This window comes from Myripristis murdjan, chromosome 14 (assembly GCF_902150065.1).
Source record: "Myripristis murdjan chromosome 14, fMyrMur1.1, whole genome shotgun sequence".
NCBI lineage: Eukaryota > Metazoa > Chordata > Actinopteri > Holocentriformes > Holocentridae > Myripristis > Myripristis murdjan.
The window spans coordinates 14,268,524-14,286,363 of NC_043993.1; the positions used below are offsets into that span (position 1 = coordinate 14,268,524).

Below are 17,840 nucleotides of genomic sequence, written 5' to 3' on the forward strand. Positions count from 1 at the left end.
CAGCTCATAGTTTGCCCACATTTGTATTAACTGTGCCTCTATGTCACTGATGAGAAAAAAAAATAGGGTTCATTTCAGATAAGATTTCTTCTCTGAAGCAAGTTTTCACCTCAGAGATCATATACTCAATGTGCAAAGTGCGCTGTGAAAAACTAATACATTGCTTTCTTGAGATACAACGCAAAAAGGTACGGAGTTATTGCATACATTTTATTCTAACGTGTGTCCATTGTTGTCCAGTGCTGTCACAATATTACCGCACCACTGATCCATCACAGATACCTGCAGCCCGTCTCTCCATCATCCACTCATTTGCAGTCAAACAGAGTCATGTCAGCCTCACACAAGCAGGTGTCTCACATGCACACAGGAGACGGAGGAGAACATGTTCAGGTTACAGCATACAGGCAAACCAATCACAGGCCAGCAAATGGCCTGCAGCAATATTGTGCATACAGGAAACATTAGGGTGTATGCGTCCACTGGTGGAAAGGGAGGGGAAACAGGAGAGAGGGATGCAGAGCGGAGGAAAAGAGAGGTATGCTCCTGTACCAAGGGGAGAGGGGTGTGGGATGGATACGGGGGAGGACGGAGAAATGAACAGCGATACACAGTGGGGCGATCATGAAAGAGCGAGGACAAGAGGGAGTGTCAGAGGAATAGATTTACTTACTTCAGGTTTCTGACAGATGAAACAGGGGTGCAAGGGAGTTTCAGCGTGTTCTCCTCCACAGGGAGAGATATCCGTCCACAAAACCCGACATTGCCAAAGCAGAGAGCGAAACACCCCACACAGAGGCACGGGAGATGGGCAGCGATAGGGCGTGTGTGTGTGTGTGTGTGTGTGTGCGTGTGTGTGATCGTGATGTGGACTGAACGCATGTGTGTGTGAGAAAGAGAGCGAGAGACAGAGAGGGAGAGAGAGGCTCTTAGTGGGCAAGAGACACAGATTGTACAAGCTGACTGGCTGCATGGAAAAGGGGAGGGGGCTGGATCATCCAATAGTGTGAGAGATGAGCAGAGTGAAGGGGAGATGGCAACAAAGAGGATTTTTTTTTTATTATTATTATTATTTCATTATTTCTGTCCTCACTTTCCCCTTACCTCCTCTATCCCTCCTCTCTCTCTCTCTCTCTCTCTCTCTCTCCCTCTGGTTGGGTGTGTAAGGAAAAAGAGAAAAGCCCAAACGATCAGACAAAAAATTAGTGACGCTTCTTATGAGACAATCAATTACTCTGTGTGATAAAAGGAAAAGGCAACCTCTCCTTTCTTCCCTTTCTCTCCCTCGCTCTTTCTCTCTCTCTCTCTCACACACACACACACACACAGAGGGTGTAGGTGCAAGGTGACTGATGGGACCAACTGGAGATATAAATGAAGGAATCCTGATGAGAATCCTAATGTTTGATGGCAGAATCTCTCCTGCCAAATGACGAATGCAGAGTGTTAGTGAAAGGGAGAGAGGGAAAGCTGACAGAGAGAGAGAGATGTTAAGAGGAGAGTGACTGACAGACAGCAGTAGATGTCTGTTCAAGTTATTGTGAAAAAAGATGGACAAACCACAAATTGTTGTGGCTTTTTTTTTTTGTTTGTTTGTTTGTTTGTTTGTTTGTTTGTTTTTTTAAATATGTACGTGTCTGTCATTCACAACTCGAGGAAGGTGTACTGGCAAAGAGGCACGGAAGGACATTAAAAGACGCAGTGAACTGTGGAGGGGAACGGTTATCATAGTGGGACATGTGGTGTGTGTGTGTGTGTGTGTGTGTGTGGACAGTGTAAGGATGAGTAGTGTTCTCTCTACATCCACCTTGCAGGGTTGATAAGCTCTTAGGTGATTCTGTTGTATGTGTCTGTGTCTGCATGTGTGTGCGTGCATTGTATGCAAGTGTGTGTCGAGTGCATGCGCATGGGGGTGGGGACCAGACCATCTTCCCAGGATTTTGCTGCGGGAGCACCATGTTACCATGGAGACTGCATCCAGTGCAGCAGAATACACAGATGGCTGCTCTCTCTCTCTCTCTCTCTCTCTCTCTCTCTCTCTCTCTCTCTCTCTCTCTCTCTCTCTCTCTCTCTCTCTCTCTCTCTCTCTCTCCCTCTCTCTCTCTCTCTCTCTCTCTCTCTCTCTCTCTCTCTCACTGAAACAGTCCAGTTAGTTTCTCAGCAGCAACAACACTCATCCTGACCTGCAAATCATAATAGTTGGTTTCTGTGTGGGTTTGCAGTGCCCTGCAGGTATGGAGAAGCGTGTGATTCAGCATTCTCACAAACAGTTTTTGACAGAATATTCAGCTCAATACTCTCACTTAAGAAGATAAATCAACCTGAAGCACCACAGCTTATGCATTTCTAACATCGGAGGAGTTTAATCCCAAAATGTTCCGGTATATCAATTTTTTGGGGGAAAAAAAGTAATTATCTCTAGTTAATCCTTCACTCATTCATTAATTTTCCATACCCGCTTATTCCTAATCAGGGTCACAGGAGGCTGGAGCCCAGCATGCATTGGGTGGAAGACAGGGAGACACCCTGAACAGGTCACCAGTCCATCACCAGAGTTCATAAATCAATATCTCTGAAATATACAGGATCCAGTCTGTCAAAGTGTTACCATTTTGAGACTGAAGGACATAAGTTACTTCTATCCTTTAAAAAGCAGCCTAAAATGCTTTGCTATTGTGCTGCCACTCATTTTGTCAGAGTGGGTGTCATTCTTCACAAATTTTGGAATATAACTTCTCGTGTTTCTTTTATATCTTATGTTTTGTTAATTGGCAGTGGTGGTGGTAACACATATATGCTTCTTGTCTCCAATTTTCTTCCTTCAACAAAACTTGAATTATTTGTTTGCTCGCCTTATTCACAAGAGAAGCATTGCAACTTACTGTTAGATCTCATCTTACATGGATTTCAAAATCAGCCTAAAACCCTTGTGAAAGTGAGTAAATGGGTATTACTTGGGTGAGAGTAGAGAGTGTTATGCAGCATTAGAGCTTTGTAAGAAGGTGTGTGTGTGTGTGTGTGTGTGTGTGTGTGTGTTCTGTTTCAAGAGAGCAAGAATAAGAATTTGAGCCCCTCTTACACTGTAGGACAAAGTTCTCTAGTAATCAAATGACACACACACACACACATTGGCACACACATTTTCTCTCATGAGAAACCAAGTCACCCGTGGACAGTCAACGGCATACACTCCTCTCTCTTTCTCTTTCATTCTCTCTCTTTGTCTCTCTCACTCTCATAGCCTTTGCCCTGGTCTCTAATTGTTCCTCTGAAGTGGACACTCAGGTGGCCTGCTGGTTACACAGCCGGAGAGTCACCAGTTTTATTCCTTGTGACACAGACAGTGCCCGTCTCTGTCAGCATGTCCTTGACCAAAACAAAGAAAGAAAGAAATGGCAGATTCTGGTTTCTCTGAACTCACTTAAGGCATTCATTCATGCATGTGTGGCTAGGATGAATGGGTAATTAAACACAATTTTCCAATCAGTTGCTGTAAAATTCAAACAGAGTCCCTGGCCTCTCCTTCTCTGTCCACATATCCACAGTATCCGCCAAGCAGTTTGACTGAGGAAAGGGAAATCTCTCTAACATAAAATAAAAGTGGTTACAATGAAAACAGGCCGAAAAGACAGAAATATTGACAGCACTGCTATCATATATTCAACACACCGGCAACACGGTGACATTTATCCAGCTAATCAATGTCCTCTGTGCTCCTCTTAACTCCCTGAGGTTCATTTCATCACGACACTGTGCATCCTAATCAGAGCTGCTGCCGGACTCAACTCAGCACTGAGCAAGCCTGTTTTCAGACGATGGAGGGGAAGCCACGCCCTCGCCAACTCGATGTCCCCTGTCATTTTGAACTAAGACACAGTTGAGACGACTATCATATCTGAAATAATTGTGTTTCATGTTCCACTGATTAAAAAAGCAGGTCATACCATCAGCAATCAGAGAGTGTAAGTGGAGCAACTTACGGCATTAATGGAATAACTTGGTTTTATAATGATTTTTTTTTTCTTTTATGACCATATGGTGAGTAGCAGTTGTTTTTAATGTTGCCTTCTTGAATTTCTCTTATAAAAGGGTATGTGCACACAAAGAACGTAGTCTACACACACACACACACACACACACACACACACACACACATACACACACACAAACACACACTTACCCATCCATCTTACTGGAGAGCTGATGGTCAGTATTGAAGGTAAGTGTCCTAGATTCTCCAGATGCTTCTTGCGTGTCCTGACCAGAAAACAGCTGAGGTCAACATATGGTAGACCTGCCAAATCCAGAGACACAATATGAATAAAAACAATATGAACACAAGAACACACACAAATACTGGCTTTGGCATTGTGTTTTGATCATTCTTCCACCAACATATTAACACATAGATTACTGCCTGTGTGTAGCTGTGTATTTTACCCTACATCTCCCTCTTGTTAACATCCATCTCCTTAGCATTGCACATCATGGTTTGGCCACTTTTTATCTAAGAGGGTGCATTTTTTTTCTGATGTGCTGCACTGTTTTTGAAGGAGGCGTAGTTTGTTTGTATGTATGATTTTTGCATTTTCAGAAATAGCAAGTTATATAACTCTCACCCTACCATAAGATGCATTACTTGTCAGCTGTGTGTAAATTTGTGGTGAGCTTCCATGTCTGTAGTTTATATGTAAAAGCAAAAGCAAAAGCAGGAGGTAAGTCAAATGCAATAGCAGGTGCAAGAGGGGATGCTGGATGTTACAACCATATGGGAAACCAAACCAGCCACACACTGCTCTACTGCACCATCTTGTGGCTGACTGTGGGCAGTAACACTTAATAAACCTTGTAAAACCAAAAACTTCATCAAATATTTCTTATTATCTCATGCATATATATCAGTATATGTCTGTCTAAGAAGCACCGTGGTCTTAAAGTTTATTCCAGTGGACCTACCTGACCAAAAAGACATTTCAAAGCTGGAAGGCCAGAACGGAGGACTGGGATCTTTGCCAAGCAGTGCAGAAAACACAAAGCTTTAACTGCACATGGAAAACAAAAAGCGCACTTCGTCGCCGGGGTAAAAGCAATAAGGACTGACGGTGTTTAGTCAGTAGCCAGTGTCTTCTGTTCCAGCAGGGCAGTCTTGTAAGGTTGGAGATTTGTTTGATAAAAAAAAAAAGCGCTTAATGGTGTGTAAATGTTAACGAGGCAGTAGACAAGGATTACCACAAAGATTCAAGCTGAAAACACAAACACATTGTCACATTACACCGGGGATATTTCGGCTACTATGATGATTTATTAAATTAGAAGTAAGAGGACCTCGTGGCGCAACGGTAGCGCGTCTGACTCCAGATCAGAAGGTTGCGTGTTCAAATCACGTCGGGGTCAGGTGATATTTATTTGAGTAAACAGGTGTGTATTGTAGTTAATCATAGATCCTGATTGAATACTATGATCCAAACCAGTATATCCTAATTCCCATCATGCTCAGATGATTACTAATTCTAAATGATAATGAATGTGATACAGAGATTAATTAAGAGTACAAGCTGCTATATCTGTCAATAAAATAAAAGTATATTAATAAACAGAGTTCCTTCTGTGAGAGGCAAACCAGACTTTTCGTGGAATGTCAGTCATTTCCTTTTTTCATCAATTTGTGCTTTGGAATTGACAATAAATGAACAGTCACTCCTAGTAAATGGCATCATCCTATCAGTAGCTGTATCATAAATGGATGTTCAGAGTGTCAGCCATGCTTATGTGGAGTTAACTAACCATGCAATGAGGAGAACATTTTTTTTTTTCAGGGTGATGCTGAGAAGGCATTGAGGGTAAACAAGTCATCAGTAAGCAAGTTACAGTCCAACTCATTCATATTCAAGTCCTGGTCGAGTCATGACTCATCGAAATTGGGGCTCAAGTTAGACTCAGGTCCTGTTAGTGCAACAGGTCGAGTTCAGTGGAGGATTTGTTAGATCTTGCACCCTCCAACATTTGTTGTATCGATACATATGCATTATTACTGTGGAAGCTCTCACGTCTCTGGCATCGGCATGAAAACCATCTATACACTGCGCAGATTTCTGCTTCAGTTTTGCTTGAGAAACCCGCTCACTACTTTATTATAAGTCGTTCTGGATAAGATGTAAAATGTGATTTAAAATGCAACTCTGTCAACAAGCATCTCCCTGCATCATAAGAGTGGATTCTTCACAGTGTTCCTTTTTAACCTCAAATCTAATTAAAGCACTTGTAAACAGTCTAACGCCTATTGCTGTTATGGTGGATTAGCTTAACAGCACAAACATCCACCACAGTTGCCAAACAATGTGATCTTCTGTCTGCCTGCTAAGCACTGAGGAATTGAATTTCAGTGTGGCTTTTTTCCGATTTGCTCCCATGTTTGCACCTAATGCTTCCAGTTCCAAAACATGGAGCATATTAGAGAAACATGACATTTTTATGTAGCAGCTGATGTTTTTAGTTATGACTGATATTTTATAGATGATTGATTTTCATGCACACATAAAACATGTTTAACAATGGTACCTTTTCACTCCAGCTGCCAGTTCCCATGTTAAGAATAATCCATGACTGCCACCATAGAGCCTTATATTTGTTGATTCTCCTCTTTCCAATCCTCTTGTCCTTAGTTCTTTTTAATGCTATATTTCCATTTGCATTTTCTTGTTATAAGACACTGGATTCCCCTCCCTGTCTTTCACAGGCTCTTCTCTGGTTAAATGCTTCTTTACAATACAACTTTACTTCTCCCTTTCTCCCACACTCACACCAAGTTTCCCCACCCTCCCTCTTCCCATTCTCTATTCATGCTTGTTTCTCATCTTTCACTGGAGCACAAACACACACACAAACACACAGACAGAGACGCACACACACATTGAACATGGTTGATTAACATAGCCCTGGTGAGAGTGAGACTCAGCGGGGACTTCGGGTCACCTCCAAGTCCTCAGGAGCTGACTCACATGAGATGGCACTCTGCAGCACTCAACAAACCATCACAATGGCCTGATTGTACTGTGGTGCTCTCATCTTACATCAAACGGGTCAGTCACTGCTGACATAACACTCTGTTCCAAGACTATTATGTCTCTGCTTGTGTGCAAAGACATGCTTTGAGATTCTTTTTAGACAACAGCAATCTCAAAGTAGGAAGGATATGGTCAAAGCTGGATGAGCAAATCGACACTGGCCGTATTGTCGTCGCATGAACTGCTTATGATTGTTCAGGAAAGCTCAAACCCCTTGTGGACCTCTAGATGCATTTCCAAATTCCCCTCTCATTCTATTCATTTTGCCTCATCATTTGAAATGCAGACGCCTGCCAAAGTCCCCATTGAGGGGCTGCCAGCGCGAGGGATGGATGGGGGGGGGGCAGAGCAGCAAGAAAGGAACCAGTGTGGAGCAGTTTCTTCCACAGAGTATTATTACACTGTGAGAGCAGCCAAATGAAATGGTTGTAAACAAACACCGTTGCCCTAGTAACGCAGCCGAAAGTCTCCCTCTTCTCTGTCTCCCGTGCCACTGCTGAACATAGACACACCAGAGTGGCGTAATGGTTTGAGAGATCACCTTGAAAACAAAAGTTGACAGGCTGCACACAATGCATCTATCAAAAGCTTGAGTGTCACTTTGGATAAGAGCATCAGCTGACAGTTTCAAGAGCAAATGGGTATATCTGTGGTCTATAACAAATTCCTTGTCTCGGCTCTGATAGCAGAGTGAAGATGCTTGCAGGTGCTTCCTTTCCTGCAGTTGCTCCAGCGCAGATATCGTAAAGCTTTGAGAGAGAATAGGAAGTTTGAAGATACCTCCTCAGGGAAAGCCTACCTCCTTCTGTTACCTGACAGGCAGAGGAAATAATAGATGAAGTGGAAAACAAGCAGGGTAAACCGAGCAGGCGTCACTAAGGAGACATCAACACCAGTCAGGCTTACAAGGATTTTATAAAGGTTTAAAAATAGGAGACTCGGGAGGTGTGTGTGGTCTCTAGAGGAGAGACAGGGGGTGTAACTCATGGGAGCACCTGGACCAGAGACAGGTGTTTTGTATTGGCTAATCGCCTGTCTCCCTTTCAAAGCGTAACAAAACCCCAAAGCTACATCTCTAAAGGTGAAAAGTAGGGTGCCTTTCTTACATGGCACTTCATGTCACCGCCTGTGGTTCCCTGCAGGTAGTGATGTCACCTGCCACCAAAGACCAGACAGGCTACCATACTTTTCACCATGAGAGGTCAGGTTTCACAAAGGTTTGGGTTTGGGGTTACGCTGCTCTTTAAAGGGCCATAACAGTGATTTTGCATGTTTGGCCTCATATCTAGAAAATGTTGCATTTCTGCTAATCTTTACCCAAAGCAAGCAGTCATATTTTAGAACGCCAGTATCATTTTTCCTAGCCTTTGGTTTCCACTCATTCCACTATCATAGGAAAATGAACTTTCAGATTTTCTTCACATCAGTATTAAATCATCATAATAAAGTCATCCACATCCATAGTTTTCCTCAAAGCAGCAGCACTGTTGTGCTGAAATTGTGCAGTGACACACTCCCTCTGCTGGAAAATAGTCTCCGAAGACAGGTTTGCTTTACACAGCAATTTTTCAGTTCTGTGGTTTATGAACTGCAACAACTTTGTTAGCCACAAATGCGGAACATTATAAGGTTGGTGTTTAAAGCAAAAACACAAATTTGGAAATTTGATTATAAGTTGTGAAATATTTATTACCCCCCTATTTGCAGAATGGTTTGTTGCAATGTAAAATATGGGTAAACTGTAGTAAATGGTCCATACATTCAAAATTACTGGTATGGTCCTTTAGTTTAAGCAGCAGAGCTTGGACCTATGGTAGAGTCTGACATACAAACTCTCATGGACTGCTTTAGCAGAGACTGGAGCTAGGAACCAAATTGTAGTGTATCTTTCAATCACACCATAAGTTGGAAAAGCAGCAAAAATTATGCTATGTGGGTGTGTGGAAAATAAAAGGCTTCAAGGGAAACAATATTTCAGTGTCATTCTGATGAGAATAACCCAAAGCCCCAATGTCATCACTACAGAGACCTATTCTCACACTGAGTATTAGTGAAGTTATATTTAAAAATGAAACCCACAATTACATAGTTTACATAAAATAAGAATTAAAAAAGTAAAATATCCTTTATTGCATGTACACTCAGACAGTTTAAGGTTTGAGATTTCTGAATGTTGCTTGACCCTCAAAAATCTAAAATTTCACAGTTCAAAGCAAATCCTAGTTTGCCTTGGTTCCAGTGGGCAGTAAAACATTAAAACAATAACAATATAATAAAGACAAACAAATTTTTAAAAATTATAAAAAAAAACAAAAAACAAAAACAAAGCAAAAGCATTGTCCTTGTCTCTGTGTCAGTCTGTTTTTTATCAAGTATCAGATCCCCTGAAGTACTGCTCTTCCACATCTGTGGGTTTAATTCTGCTTCCAATTCGTTTGAGGAATGACATCAACCCAGAGGAGTTTACATGCCTCTCAAAGTGTTTCCCTGCCTTCGCTTCAAACCTTGAAGAAACTCCAGCTCCTTCTTCTGTCATTTCTGTCTTTGTGCCCGAGGAGTATGATCTTGTCCTTTGAGAAATGCCTCTCTGAAACAAGTCCCCAAGCCAGAAGGTAGCTGGTGGACATCGTCTGGTTTCATCTAAAGAGAGTGACCTGAGGAGCGGCCCCTGGGATGGAGCTCTCTGACTGGGACACTCAGGAAGAGACGCAGACCCCCCAGACAAAGGTGTTAAACTGGATTGGGTTAGATGATCGCCTCCTCCTCCATCATTCTCTTGCAGGACCATGCGAGGACAACTGGGGTCAAGGGCAGGTGGACTGGTGGTGGTGGGAGTGGAGTGGGATGGTGTGGAGTAGAGCTGCCAGACTCCATCATCAGGGTCATCTCCACTAGATAAGGAAGACAGTCTGTGAAGGGGGGAGTGCCTGTTTTGTAGGAGGCGGTTCCCACGGGGGCAGGTGAGAGGGCTCAGAATAGTCCATGGAGAACCCAGTTTGCCATTGCTGCCAAGGACAAAGTCCCTGGTTCTAGGGCGAGGAGTACTTGGGGTACTTGGGGTGACCTCATCTCTCTCTGGCCGCTGAGGGGTGCCTGACACCTTGTCCCCAACAAGGTTACCATGGCTGTTTTGGTAACGAAGCACCTTTCGAGTCACCTCACGCATCTTCTCAGCCTCCTCCTTGTTTTCAAGGCTGGACACCTGCTCTTCCCCCTCCTGCAGCTTGGGTTGCTTCTTCTCTGGGCTTCTCTCCTGTCTACTCTCTGAGCCAGCATCTGATTCATCTATCGATGGGTCTGTCTGGGAACTGAGCTCAGCTGGCGATCCTTCAATTACAGGCAGCATGCCCCTCCGACATCTGGACAGACTTCCTGAACCGGTGGAAAGAAAGCTATGGAGGATTGACTCCAAGCTGGAGCTATCCAGATCTGGCTGAGATTCCTGGCAAGTTGACGTGGAGCGGCGTTTGACCGAAACACGCAAGCTCCCCTGTCTCTTGCGCCTCAGCTCTGCTGCCTCTCGCTCTCTGTTGTCCTGCAGCACAATAATGAAAGGTTTTCAAGTAAGATAGAGTAAAGCGGAGGTTGGTGAGTCCACAACTGCCTGAATGAATAGACTGCACTCATGGTAATTGGGAAAATATCTTTTTTTTTTTTTTTTTTGTATTTTGGGTGAACTTCTCCTTTAAATCTACTGGACTCAACAACAGTGAGCTATTTTTTTTTAAACTGGGAAGAACAAACCCTCTAATCTTCTATGGACCAATCTCCCCAAGATATAATGTAAGATTACAGATTCTATGGTGCATTTCTGTGCACACTATATTCATGCCTTTGGAAATACGTGCTTTCTAATCTCACCTGTACAGCTACATGAAACTTCTTGCAAAAAGAATGGAAGATGGAGCAGCACTCCTCCAGTTTGAAGGTAGCTGGGTCTTCACAGAAGTACTCAGCCACAGCATGGCTCAGAGAGTGAAGCTCCTGAAAAGAGGACTCCACATCAGCCAGCTTGGCTTCAGCTCTCTGGGGAATCATGACATATAGCGTACGTCAGCAAAGCGGAGGGGTGCAGAAATGTAAAGTTATCTAACATTTAGCCGATGTTTTTATTATACAGTGGAATGGAAGTTATCAATCTACTGAAGATCATTAAAACAGTTAAGCTGCTTGAACACTCAATTATGGTTAGTCCAGCCTTTTCCAGTGTTAACTTAGGAAATCCTCACCAAGAGAAAGGTCTCCATCTGTTGAAGTAAATCAGGTTGTCTACTGGCATACAGTTTAACCTCCTTGATCTTCTTCACTTCTCTTTTGAAGTCTGATGTTACCTCCTCTTTACAAATTCTAAGTGGTAGCCAGTCACACACACACACACACACACACACACACACACACACACACACACACACACACACACACACACACACACACACACACACACACAAAATTGCACATAGTACCAATCTTTCTCAAAAAGATAAACATATTTGAAGCTCTTAATGAATAAAAAAACACTCTAAAATGGCTGAATGGCTTCAGTGTATTAATAATAGCCACCTTGATGCCGTCCCAATGTGTTCAAGCTGGTTTGCAAATGTCAGCAGCTCAGCATCAATGTCCTCTGCTTGCTGTGTGTTGAAGACAAAAGTGGGAGTGCAATGGTGAGTTCATTAGATGTAAAATCTTTTACATCATTGTCAAGAGGCACAGTAGGACAGTTAGCTTGGTTTTCCATGAATTCACAAAAGGCAACATTTTCAGTGAGCCTCTCCGGGCTCCTCCTCACCTTGGCAACATAGTGCATGAGGTTCATGCCAGGCTTGTTGGCCTTGGTGTCAGCCAACTTAAGCAGAGAGGTCATCCTGAAGCCAATTGCATTGCCACTGTACCCACCCTGAGTAATAAATATTTCACTAGTCAGTTCATCATTATAACAAATGCAGAATGAAAAGACTCTTGGGACATATCAGGCAGCTTTAAAGCATTAGGAAATTATCCATTTGCAAAATTATGAAAACCTTTTAATTCTATAGGAAAATACCTACAGCATTCATATAGTTCCCAGCTTTCAAGACGAGCCGAATAATTGAGTGCAGGTCGTCACAGTCCAACAGCTCTGAGGAGGACGAGGAAAAAGAAAGAGAAAGAAACGCTATAACAAAAAAAAAAAAAAACAGCATACAATAGCAATAACATCAGCATGTCATCAGTATCAGCCAACATTGGCTTTACAATTAAATATCACATCACCCCAAAATTAAAATTTCTGCAGATATGACATGCCGATATGTGAAATAGGTCATATTTGCCCTGGTTGTGGCTGTTGTCAGGACTGTCACAGGGAGAGCATCATCTAAGCCTGTTTAAGTGGGATCAATCTTACAGTTTTGTTTGAAAAGGGGATTGTGAGCAGTTTTGTGTGGTGTGTGTTACCATTTGCTGCTTTAGTCAGGACAGCAACAGAGTTCTTCACCTCATCCATAAGAGGAAAGAATTCCTCCCTCAGCACCATCATCTTCAGGCGCTCCTCGTAGCTAAAGACAAGACACATCATCACACCTGACAATACCTATATTAGCCTTCATGTTGTCTCTTGCTATCCAATATGATGACAATAAAAACATCCTAGGATCTTTATAGATGTTATTTCACACCAGGATTATTTGTATCACACAGAAATAAATCATATTCCTTTAAATGTGAACATGATGCCAGCTGTTTGTTTGTTTTTACTGCAAAACCTTCATGCACTAATCTTGAAGTTGCTTGACATTTATCACACAATACATGTTAAATTCAGATGATAATGATAATTCTTTTGCAAGACTGGCTTCATTTCATAACATAATCAAGCATAAAGAGCAACAACTAAAACAATGTACATTTTATTTTGGGGAAAGCTATCATACTCACCCTGGCACTTTGACCAGCTGCACCATGAAACGATCAGCCTCCGGTAACAGCGAGAAGTTCCCTCTGAATTGCAGCAGCTGCCTCACCTGTACAGTGCCAATACTTTGATTAAACAAATACTGATCACAATTTAAAGTAATCCATCACTCTCATAGGTCTTAACCTGGAGGAAAATGGGTGTTGAGAGTAGCAGTACTCTAGGATCATCTAAGTCATCACCCATTACCTTCCAATATTACTGCAAACATGTAATAATGTATAACTAATGTAAACTGTAAATCTTGACTGTCCTCAAGACCTTTAACCTACAAAATATTATGTATAATGGTCTTTTAAATTATTAAGTGTTGAACTTCAGGTTCTCATGAGGCACAGTTTATGTATGTGTGACCCATAAAGTGGAAGGATTAGATGTAGAGGGAATCATTGTTACCTCACTGTCATCTGGCAGCAGTTTACACAGCTCTTTGAGTTTTCCTGCTCCAAATCTATGCCAATTCCCCTGCCGAATGTCCTCTACCATTTCTGTCACTGGCCTGTAGAGGGAGACAAAACACAACATTAACCAAGAGACACTTCAGCCGTCTGATATCCAACCACAGTCACCATGATATAGAAAAATGTACACATTCACTGGGCAAAATAAGAAAACAACTTCAGCTTAGGTTATGTAAAACATGTCATACTTATTTTTCTTAGGGATGGAAGATATTGGATTTTCGTTTCATTTTAAAGCCTTTATTGGCTGATATCGAAGATATGCTGATATTATCGCGAATCCAAAGCCTTTTGACATATTCAGTCAGTCATGGCGCTTTGTATAACAGGATTAAACTTAAAAGTTTCCTGATGTATCCTCTTAATGATCTGCTCATCACAAATGCTGTCAATTAGTTCTGCTAAAATGTCCCACCAATTTTAGCCTGCTCTCAGACGGCATTATCAAGAGCACTTTAATAAACACACACACACAGAGGCTGACTCTGTATTTGAATTTGACTGAAAGACGTTTATACCTCCAATCAGCCGTCATTACAGCCCTTAGCTGTTTGACGCACACTGAGACGAGCATTTGGTATTCAAAGTAAGAGTGGAATGAACCTTGAATGGAAAGTGACATCATCTTGATAAGGTTCAACTGGATCCAGTGTTGAGAAAGCAGCATATGTGACACCTGCTGCTAAATGTGCATCTAGATACATACAATAAATACATTTCTAGATGCATAAAATAAAATACACATACATGGGATCTAATGAAACTATCTCTTGTGATAATATGGATGGATGTCAGAGGAAAATGGAAGGATTTAGAGCAGATGACACCAAAACAGTCAGACACCAGAAGGTTCAATACTAAATTGTAGCAATGAAGACCAGCTCTTATATACCAAGTCTGAGCTCCAACCACACCTAAACATACCCAGGTTACATGTTCACTCAGTAGATTCCACATCCAAAACAACAATTGGGAATCAGCTCATTGGACAGTTAAGTCACCCTGGCTTGAAACAGTTTGGTAAGCAGTTCAGAAACCATGACAGAAAAACAAGGCAGAGAAAAACATTCATGGATTCAAAGGATGACTGCACCTTCTGACTTTACCTATATGTGGCCACAAACCAGCTGCACCCAACTTTTGGGACCCCTTTGATAATGTGATGATACATATAAAGGAGAGTATCTTTGCTTTATCTTTGCTTCCCAGTCTCACCTACAGATTTAGCACGACTATTACATTGTCATGTCTTTTAAGAATAACAAAAATGAGTCATGAGTTTAAACAAATGTGCTGTTTTCTATTTTGTGACATAACACTCTTGAGTGACATTTTAAAAAGGCCTTTTTGTTTCTTGGGATATGAACGCTTCAGATAGAGGCTGGGTTGGATTTGTAATGAGTGACAAAGTGGAAGTAACTATGCTGATTCAAACATATAGATTTGTGTGTGACTCAGTGTCATGGAAGTACACTGTTTCTACCAGCACATACTGTAATCCCACATCTTGTGCTATGTATTTATCTCTCACATAATCATACTCCTCTAACTTGCAGACTTTACCACAGCTATTTACTTACCTCTTGAAATGTTTCAGGAAGATCCCAACATTCATACTCTTTTTGGAGTCGAGAATTGAGACCTAAGGGGAAAGGAACTAATGATCATGACCACTGGTAAGTACAATGAAATTTTGACCACATTCAGCCCTGAACAGGTGAGATGACAGGTGACACACACAAGTCAATATTTTGCACTATCTCTGAGGAAGCAAAAGTGCCACCAGCTATTGTGTTTTTATGACACAACACTTCAGTACTTCCTCAGCGATTAAATCATTTTCAGTGGGAACATTAAAAGATCAGTTCCCATTTCAGTGATGCTAACTTCCCTGGCTGCCATTTAGGGTTGCATGTGCATAACAGTTTAGGAAGGTCTTACTGCATGTCACCCTTTGCTGTTACACCAAAGTTTACAATATAGCATACAGTATGTCAAAGCCTGGCTTGTTACCTGTGCCTCCTGGGGAAAGGGGGTCATGCCTTCGACCCTTTTAGGACCCAGAAACTTGGCCCTGTGTTGAGGCAGTCGTGTCTCCACATGACTGAATAGCTCCTCCATGCTCCGAATGTCCAGAACGAGGTCCTTCTGCGGCCGCTGCGACGTCCAGACGTTCCATTTCCCAAGGATGCACTGGCTGGGAATGGCATCCCAGTTCACCTTTTTCATGGAACGCCGCTTGATATTTTGAGAAGCAAAAGGAGGTGGCGGTGGGGGAGGAGGAGGAGGAGGAGGAGGAGGAGGAGGTGGTGGTGGAGGAGGTGGCAGCTGTGTGGGAGCTGGGGGATGAAGGGCCGTGCAAGTGGAGGGGGGGATAATAGAAGAAGCTTGATGGTCTGAAATGTTCGTCTGAGCATTTGGAGGAGGACAAGAATCCTGAGGAACAGCAGGAGGAGTGCGAGGACAAGCAGGTTGTAAAACCAGTGTGCCCTCCATCGGCATCTCTGCAACACAAAGAGTACAGGAGGAAGTAGCCTGTTGTCAGCCACTTAGATCTGAGGAGAAGTCAGAAACAAAAAATCATTTACTTACATCACCTGTCAAATTAAACACAAATCCATTATTTATCATTTAATATAAAAACTGAATCTGCACATTCAAACACACAATTTCAACCTCAAAGTACTGGTTCAAGAATTCAGAACAGACACTGACACATCAAATAAACTGGAAGTGTATTGTAAATCAACAGAAGAAAACTGTAATGTGCAATGAGAGTGAGGTCCAATGGAAGACACAATGTGCAGGTACTTGCATGTGTGTGCATGTCAGTGATGTTTGTCTCTTACTTGTCTTTAATATAGTTCTATTCTCAAAGATGTTTAGCCAGAGTAAAATCCTTCTACTGAAGGTAAACTAACCATAAATAAGGCTTAAAAACCATACATGATCAGAGCTGACAAAAAACACGTACCAAATATTGACTGAGAAACATTTTTCATGCCACTGTAGGCAGGGATATATTGATTCACACAAACATAGGAATTACATTTAGCTCATTAAAATCTAATCCCTCAAAGACCTTGGCTGATGTTCAACACTACAGAAGGAGTGACAATATAATTTAGAGCAGTCATGGCTATGATTTATTGAGAGAAAAAAGGGGAAAAAGCCTATTAATGAAAAATTTCTCAGGTCTCCAAAAACAAAAAACTGTCCTAGCATCTGACTGGCAGAACCTCAATATACTCCTTCGGACTTTTTATCATCCCCTCATTTTGTTAGACGTGGATTAAAAACCATCTCAACAGGAGCAGTGCAGTATCAGCTGCAGGTAAACACAACACAGCACAGACCTAGTATGAATTACTGCATTAGAAGACAGTGATGTGTTCGGCATAGGCCTACAATTACAAACAGGCAGAATTTTATTCCAGTACAATAACTGGTTCAAACAGTAACTGCGACCGACACTTCAGTGGAGGGAGGCTGTAGGATTGACAGGCGAACCACTGGTACAAGGCTAAGAATGACTATAAAAAATAACAAAAACAAAACATAAAACCTCCGCTTGGTGGACTTCCTATGAGCCGAATGAAAGATTGGACCCTAGTTATTAAGGTAATGTAGTCAGTCTTATTTCAGTAAGTGTATACTTTTGCCGATATCCAAGGAAACATTAAATTAATATATTTCTAATTAACTCTGGCGTAACATTCCCTTCACAGAAACCGGTATTCGGCGCATCTTGCCAATGATGCTCTACACATGCACGAGTTTTATTAGACTTTAGGTTAAACCAAAGCTCAGGTAGAAATTGACATTACTCACCTGTGTGCTTTTACAGTTTCCTTATTAAATTAAATCGCCTCTCCAGTCAAGCCTCGTGCTGGTCGCTGTGTGTGGCTCGCGGAGAGCAGTAGGTCATCGGTGCAGCGCGCGCCGCCTCCAATCAAATTCAAGTTAAAATTTGCAAGCGAAGGCCCGCCCTTTGGGAGGGAGCAGGGTCAGGTAAATGGTAAATAAAAAATAAAGTAAACTCTGACCTTTTCCATTTATGTCAGATTGGTATTAATCTAATAAGATTCTATTTTCATAGACAACAGAAACTCCAGTCCCGTTTCAAAAATGAAATGGGTGGGTAAGTTTAGACAGGTTTACAGCTACTTCCCTGCTCCAAAGTCAACAGAGACATGCTTCTGCTATCTTTTTGTACATAAAAGCTACAGTGCAAAGAGAGAGCAGTTATCATGTTTATGACACTTCTTCCAAAAGACACTTTGTTCATGATTGTTGTTTGGAGATGCTGTGTCAGGGCCCTACTGTCAGTTAAAAAGGTAATGGCAGACGCCAAATGTAGAC

The 17,840-nt window shown here is 42.0% G+C and overlaps 2 protein-coding genes and 1 non-coding gene across 4 annotated transcripts in view; 1 reads left to right on the top strand and 2 right to left on the bottom strand.

Annotated features, from left to right (window-relative positions):
• Window positions 1-6,734, bottom strand: part of trim3b (tripartite motif containing 3b) — a 43,069-nt gene extending 36,335 nt beyond the window's left edge. Inside the window, exons 1-2 of the mRNA XM_030068909.1 lie at window positions 6,559-6,734; window positions 4,181-4,294 (exon numbers count right to left, since the gene is read on the bottom strand). The gene's annotated coding sequence lies outside the window, so the exon portion shown is untranslated. The remainder of the gene's footprint in view (window positions 1-4,180; window positions 4,295-6,558) is intronic.
• Window positions 5,323-5,394, top strand: trnaw-cca (transfer RNA tryptophan (anticodon CCA)). Its single transcript has one exon. It is a non-coding gene; the product is annotated as a tRNA-Trp (tRNA).
• Window positions 6,735-9,170: 2,436 nt separating the features above from the next.
• On the bottom strand, window positions 9,171-17,425 carry fhdc3 (FH2 domain containing 3). 2 transcript variants are annotated; one of them, XM_030068025.1, is made up of 12 exons: window positions 17,310-17,425; window positions 15,492-15,982; window positions 15,059-15,120; window positions 13,414-13,516; window positions 12,981-13,066; window positions 12,501-12,601; window positions 12,113-12,183; window positions 11,854-11,961; window positions 11,625-11,695; window positions 11,294-11,411; window positions 10,926-11,090; window positions 9,171-10,599 (listed from the first exon to the last, which is right to left on the bottom strand). In XM_030068025.1, the coding sequence occupies exons 2-12, from the start codon at window positions 15,978-15,980 to the stop codon at window positions 9,433-9,435; spliced, it is 2,541 nt and encodes an 846-aa protein (XP_029923885.1). In that variant the 5' UTR covers window positions 15,981-15,982; window positions 17,310-17,425; the 3' UTR covers window positions 9,171-9,432. The 2 variants fall into 2 exon arrangements, with proteins under 2 accessions (XP_029923885.1, XP_029923884.1); XM_030068024.1 differs by having other exon boundaries at window positions 15,492-16,033; window positions 17,310-17,424.
• Window positions 17,426-17,840: the final 415 nt, after the last annotated feature.

Coding starts and splice junctions, on each gene's coding strand:
- fhdc3 (XM_030068025.1), bottom strand. CDS start 15,980: ATGCCGATGGAGGGCACACTGGTTTTACAACCTGCTTGTCCTCGCACT. Junction 11,412..11,624: donor CACATTGGGACGGCATCAAG/GTGGCTATTATT, acceptor GCTACCACTTAG/AATTTGTAAAGAGGAGGTAA. Junction 11,091..11,293: donor AGATGGAGACCTTTCTCTTG/GTGAGGATTTCC, acceptor ATGATTCCCCAG/AGAGCTGAAGCCAAGCTGGC.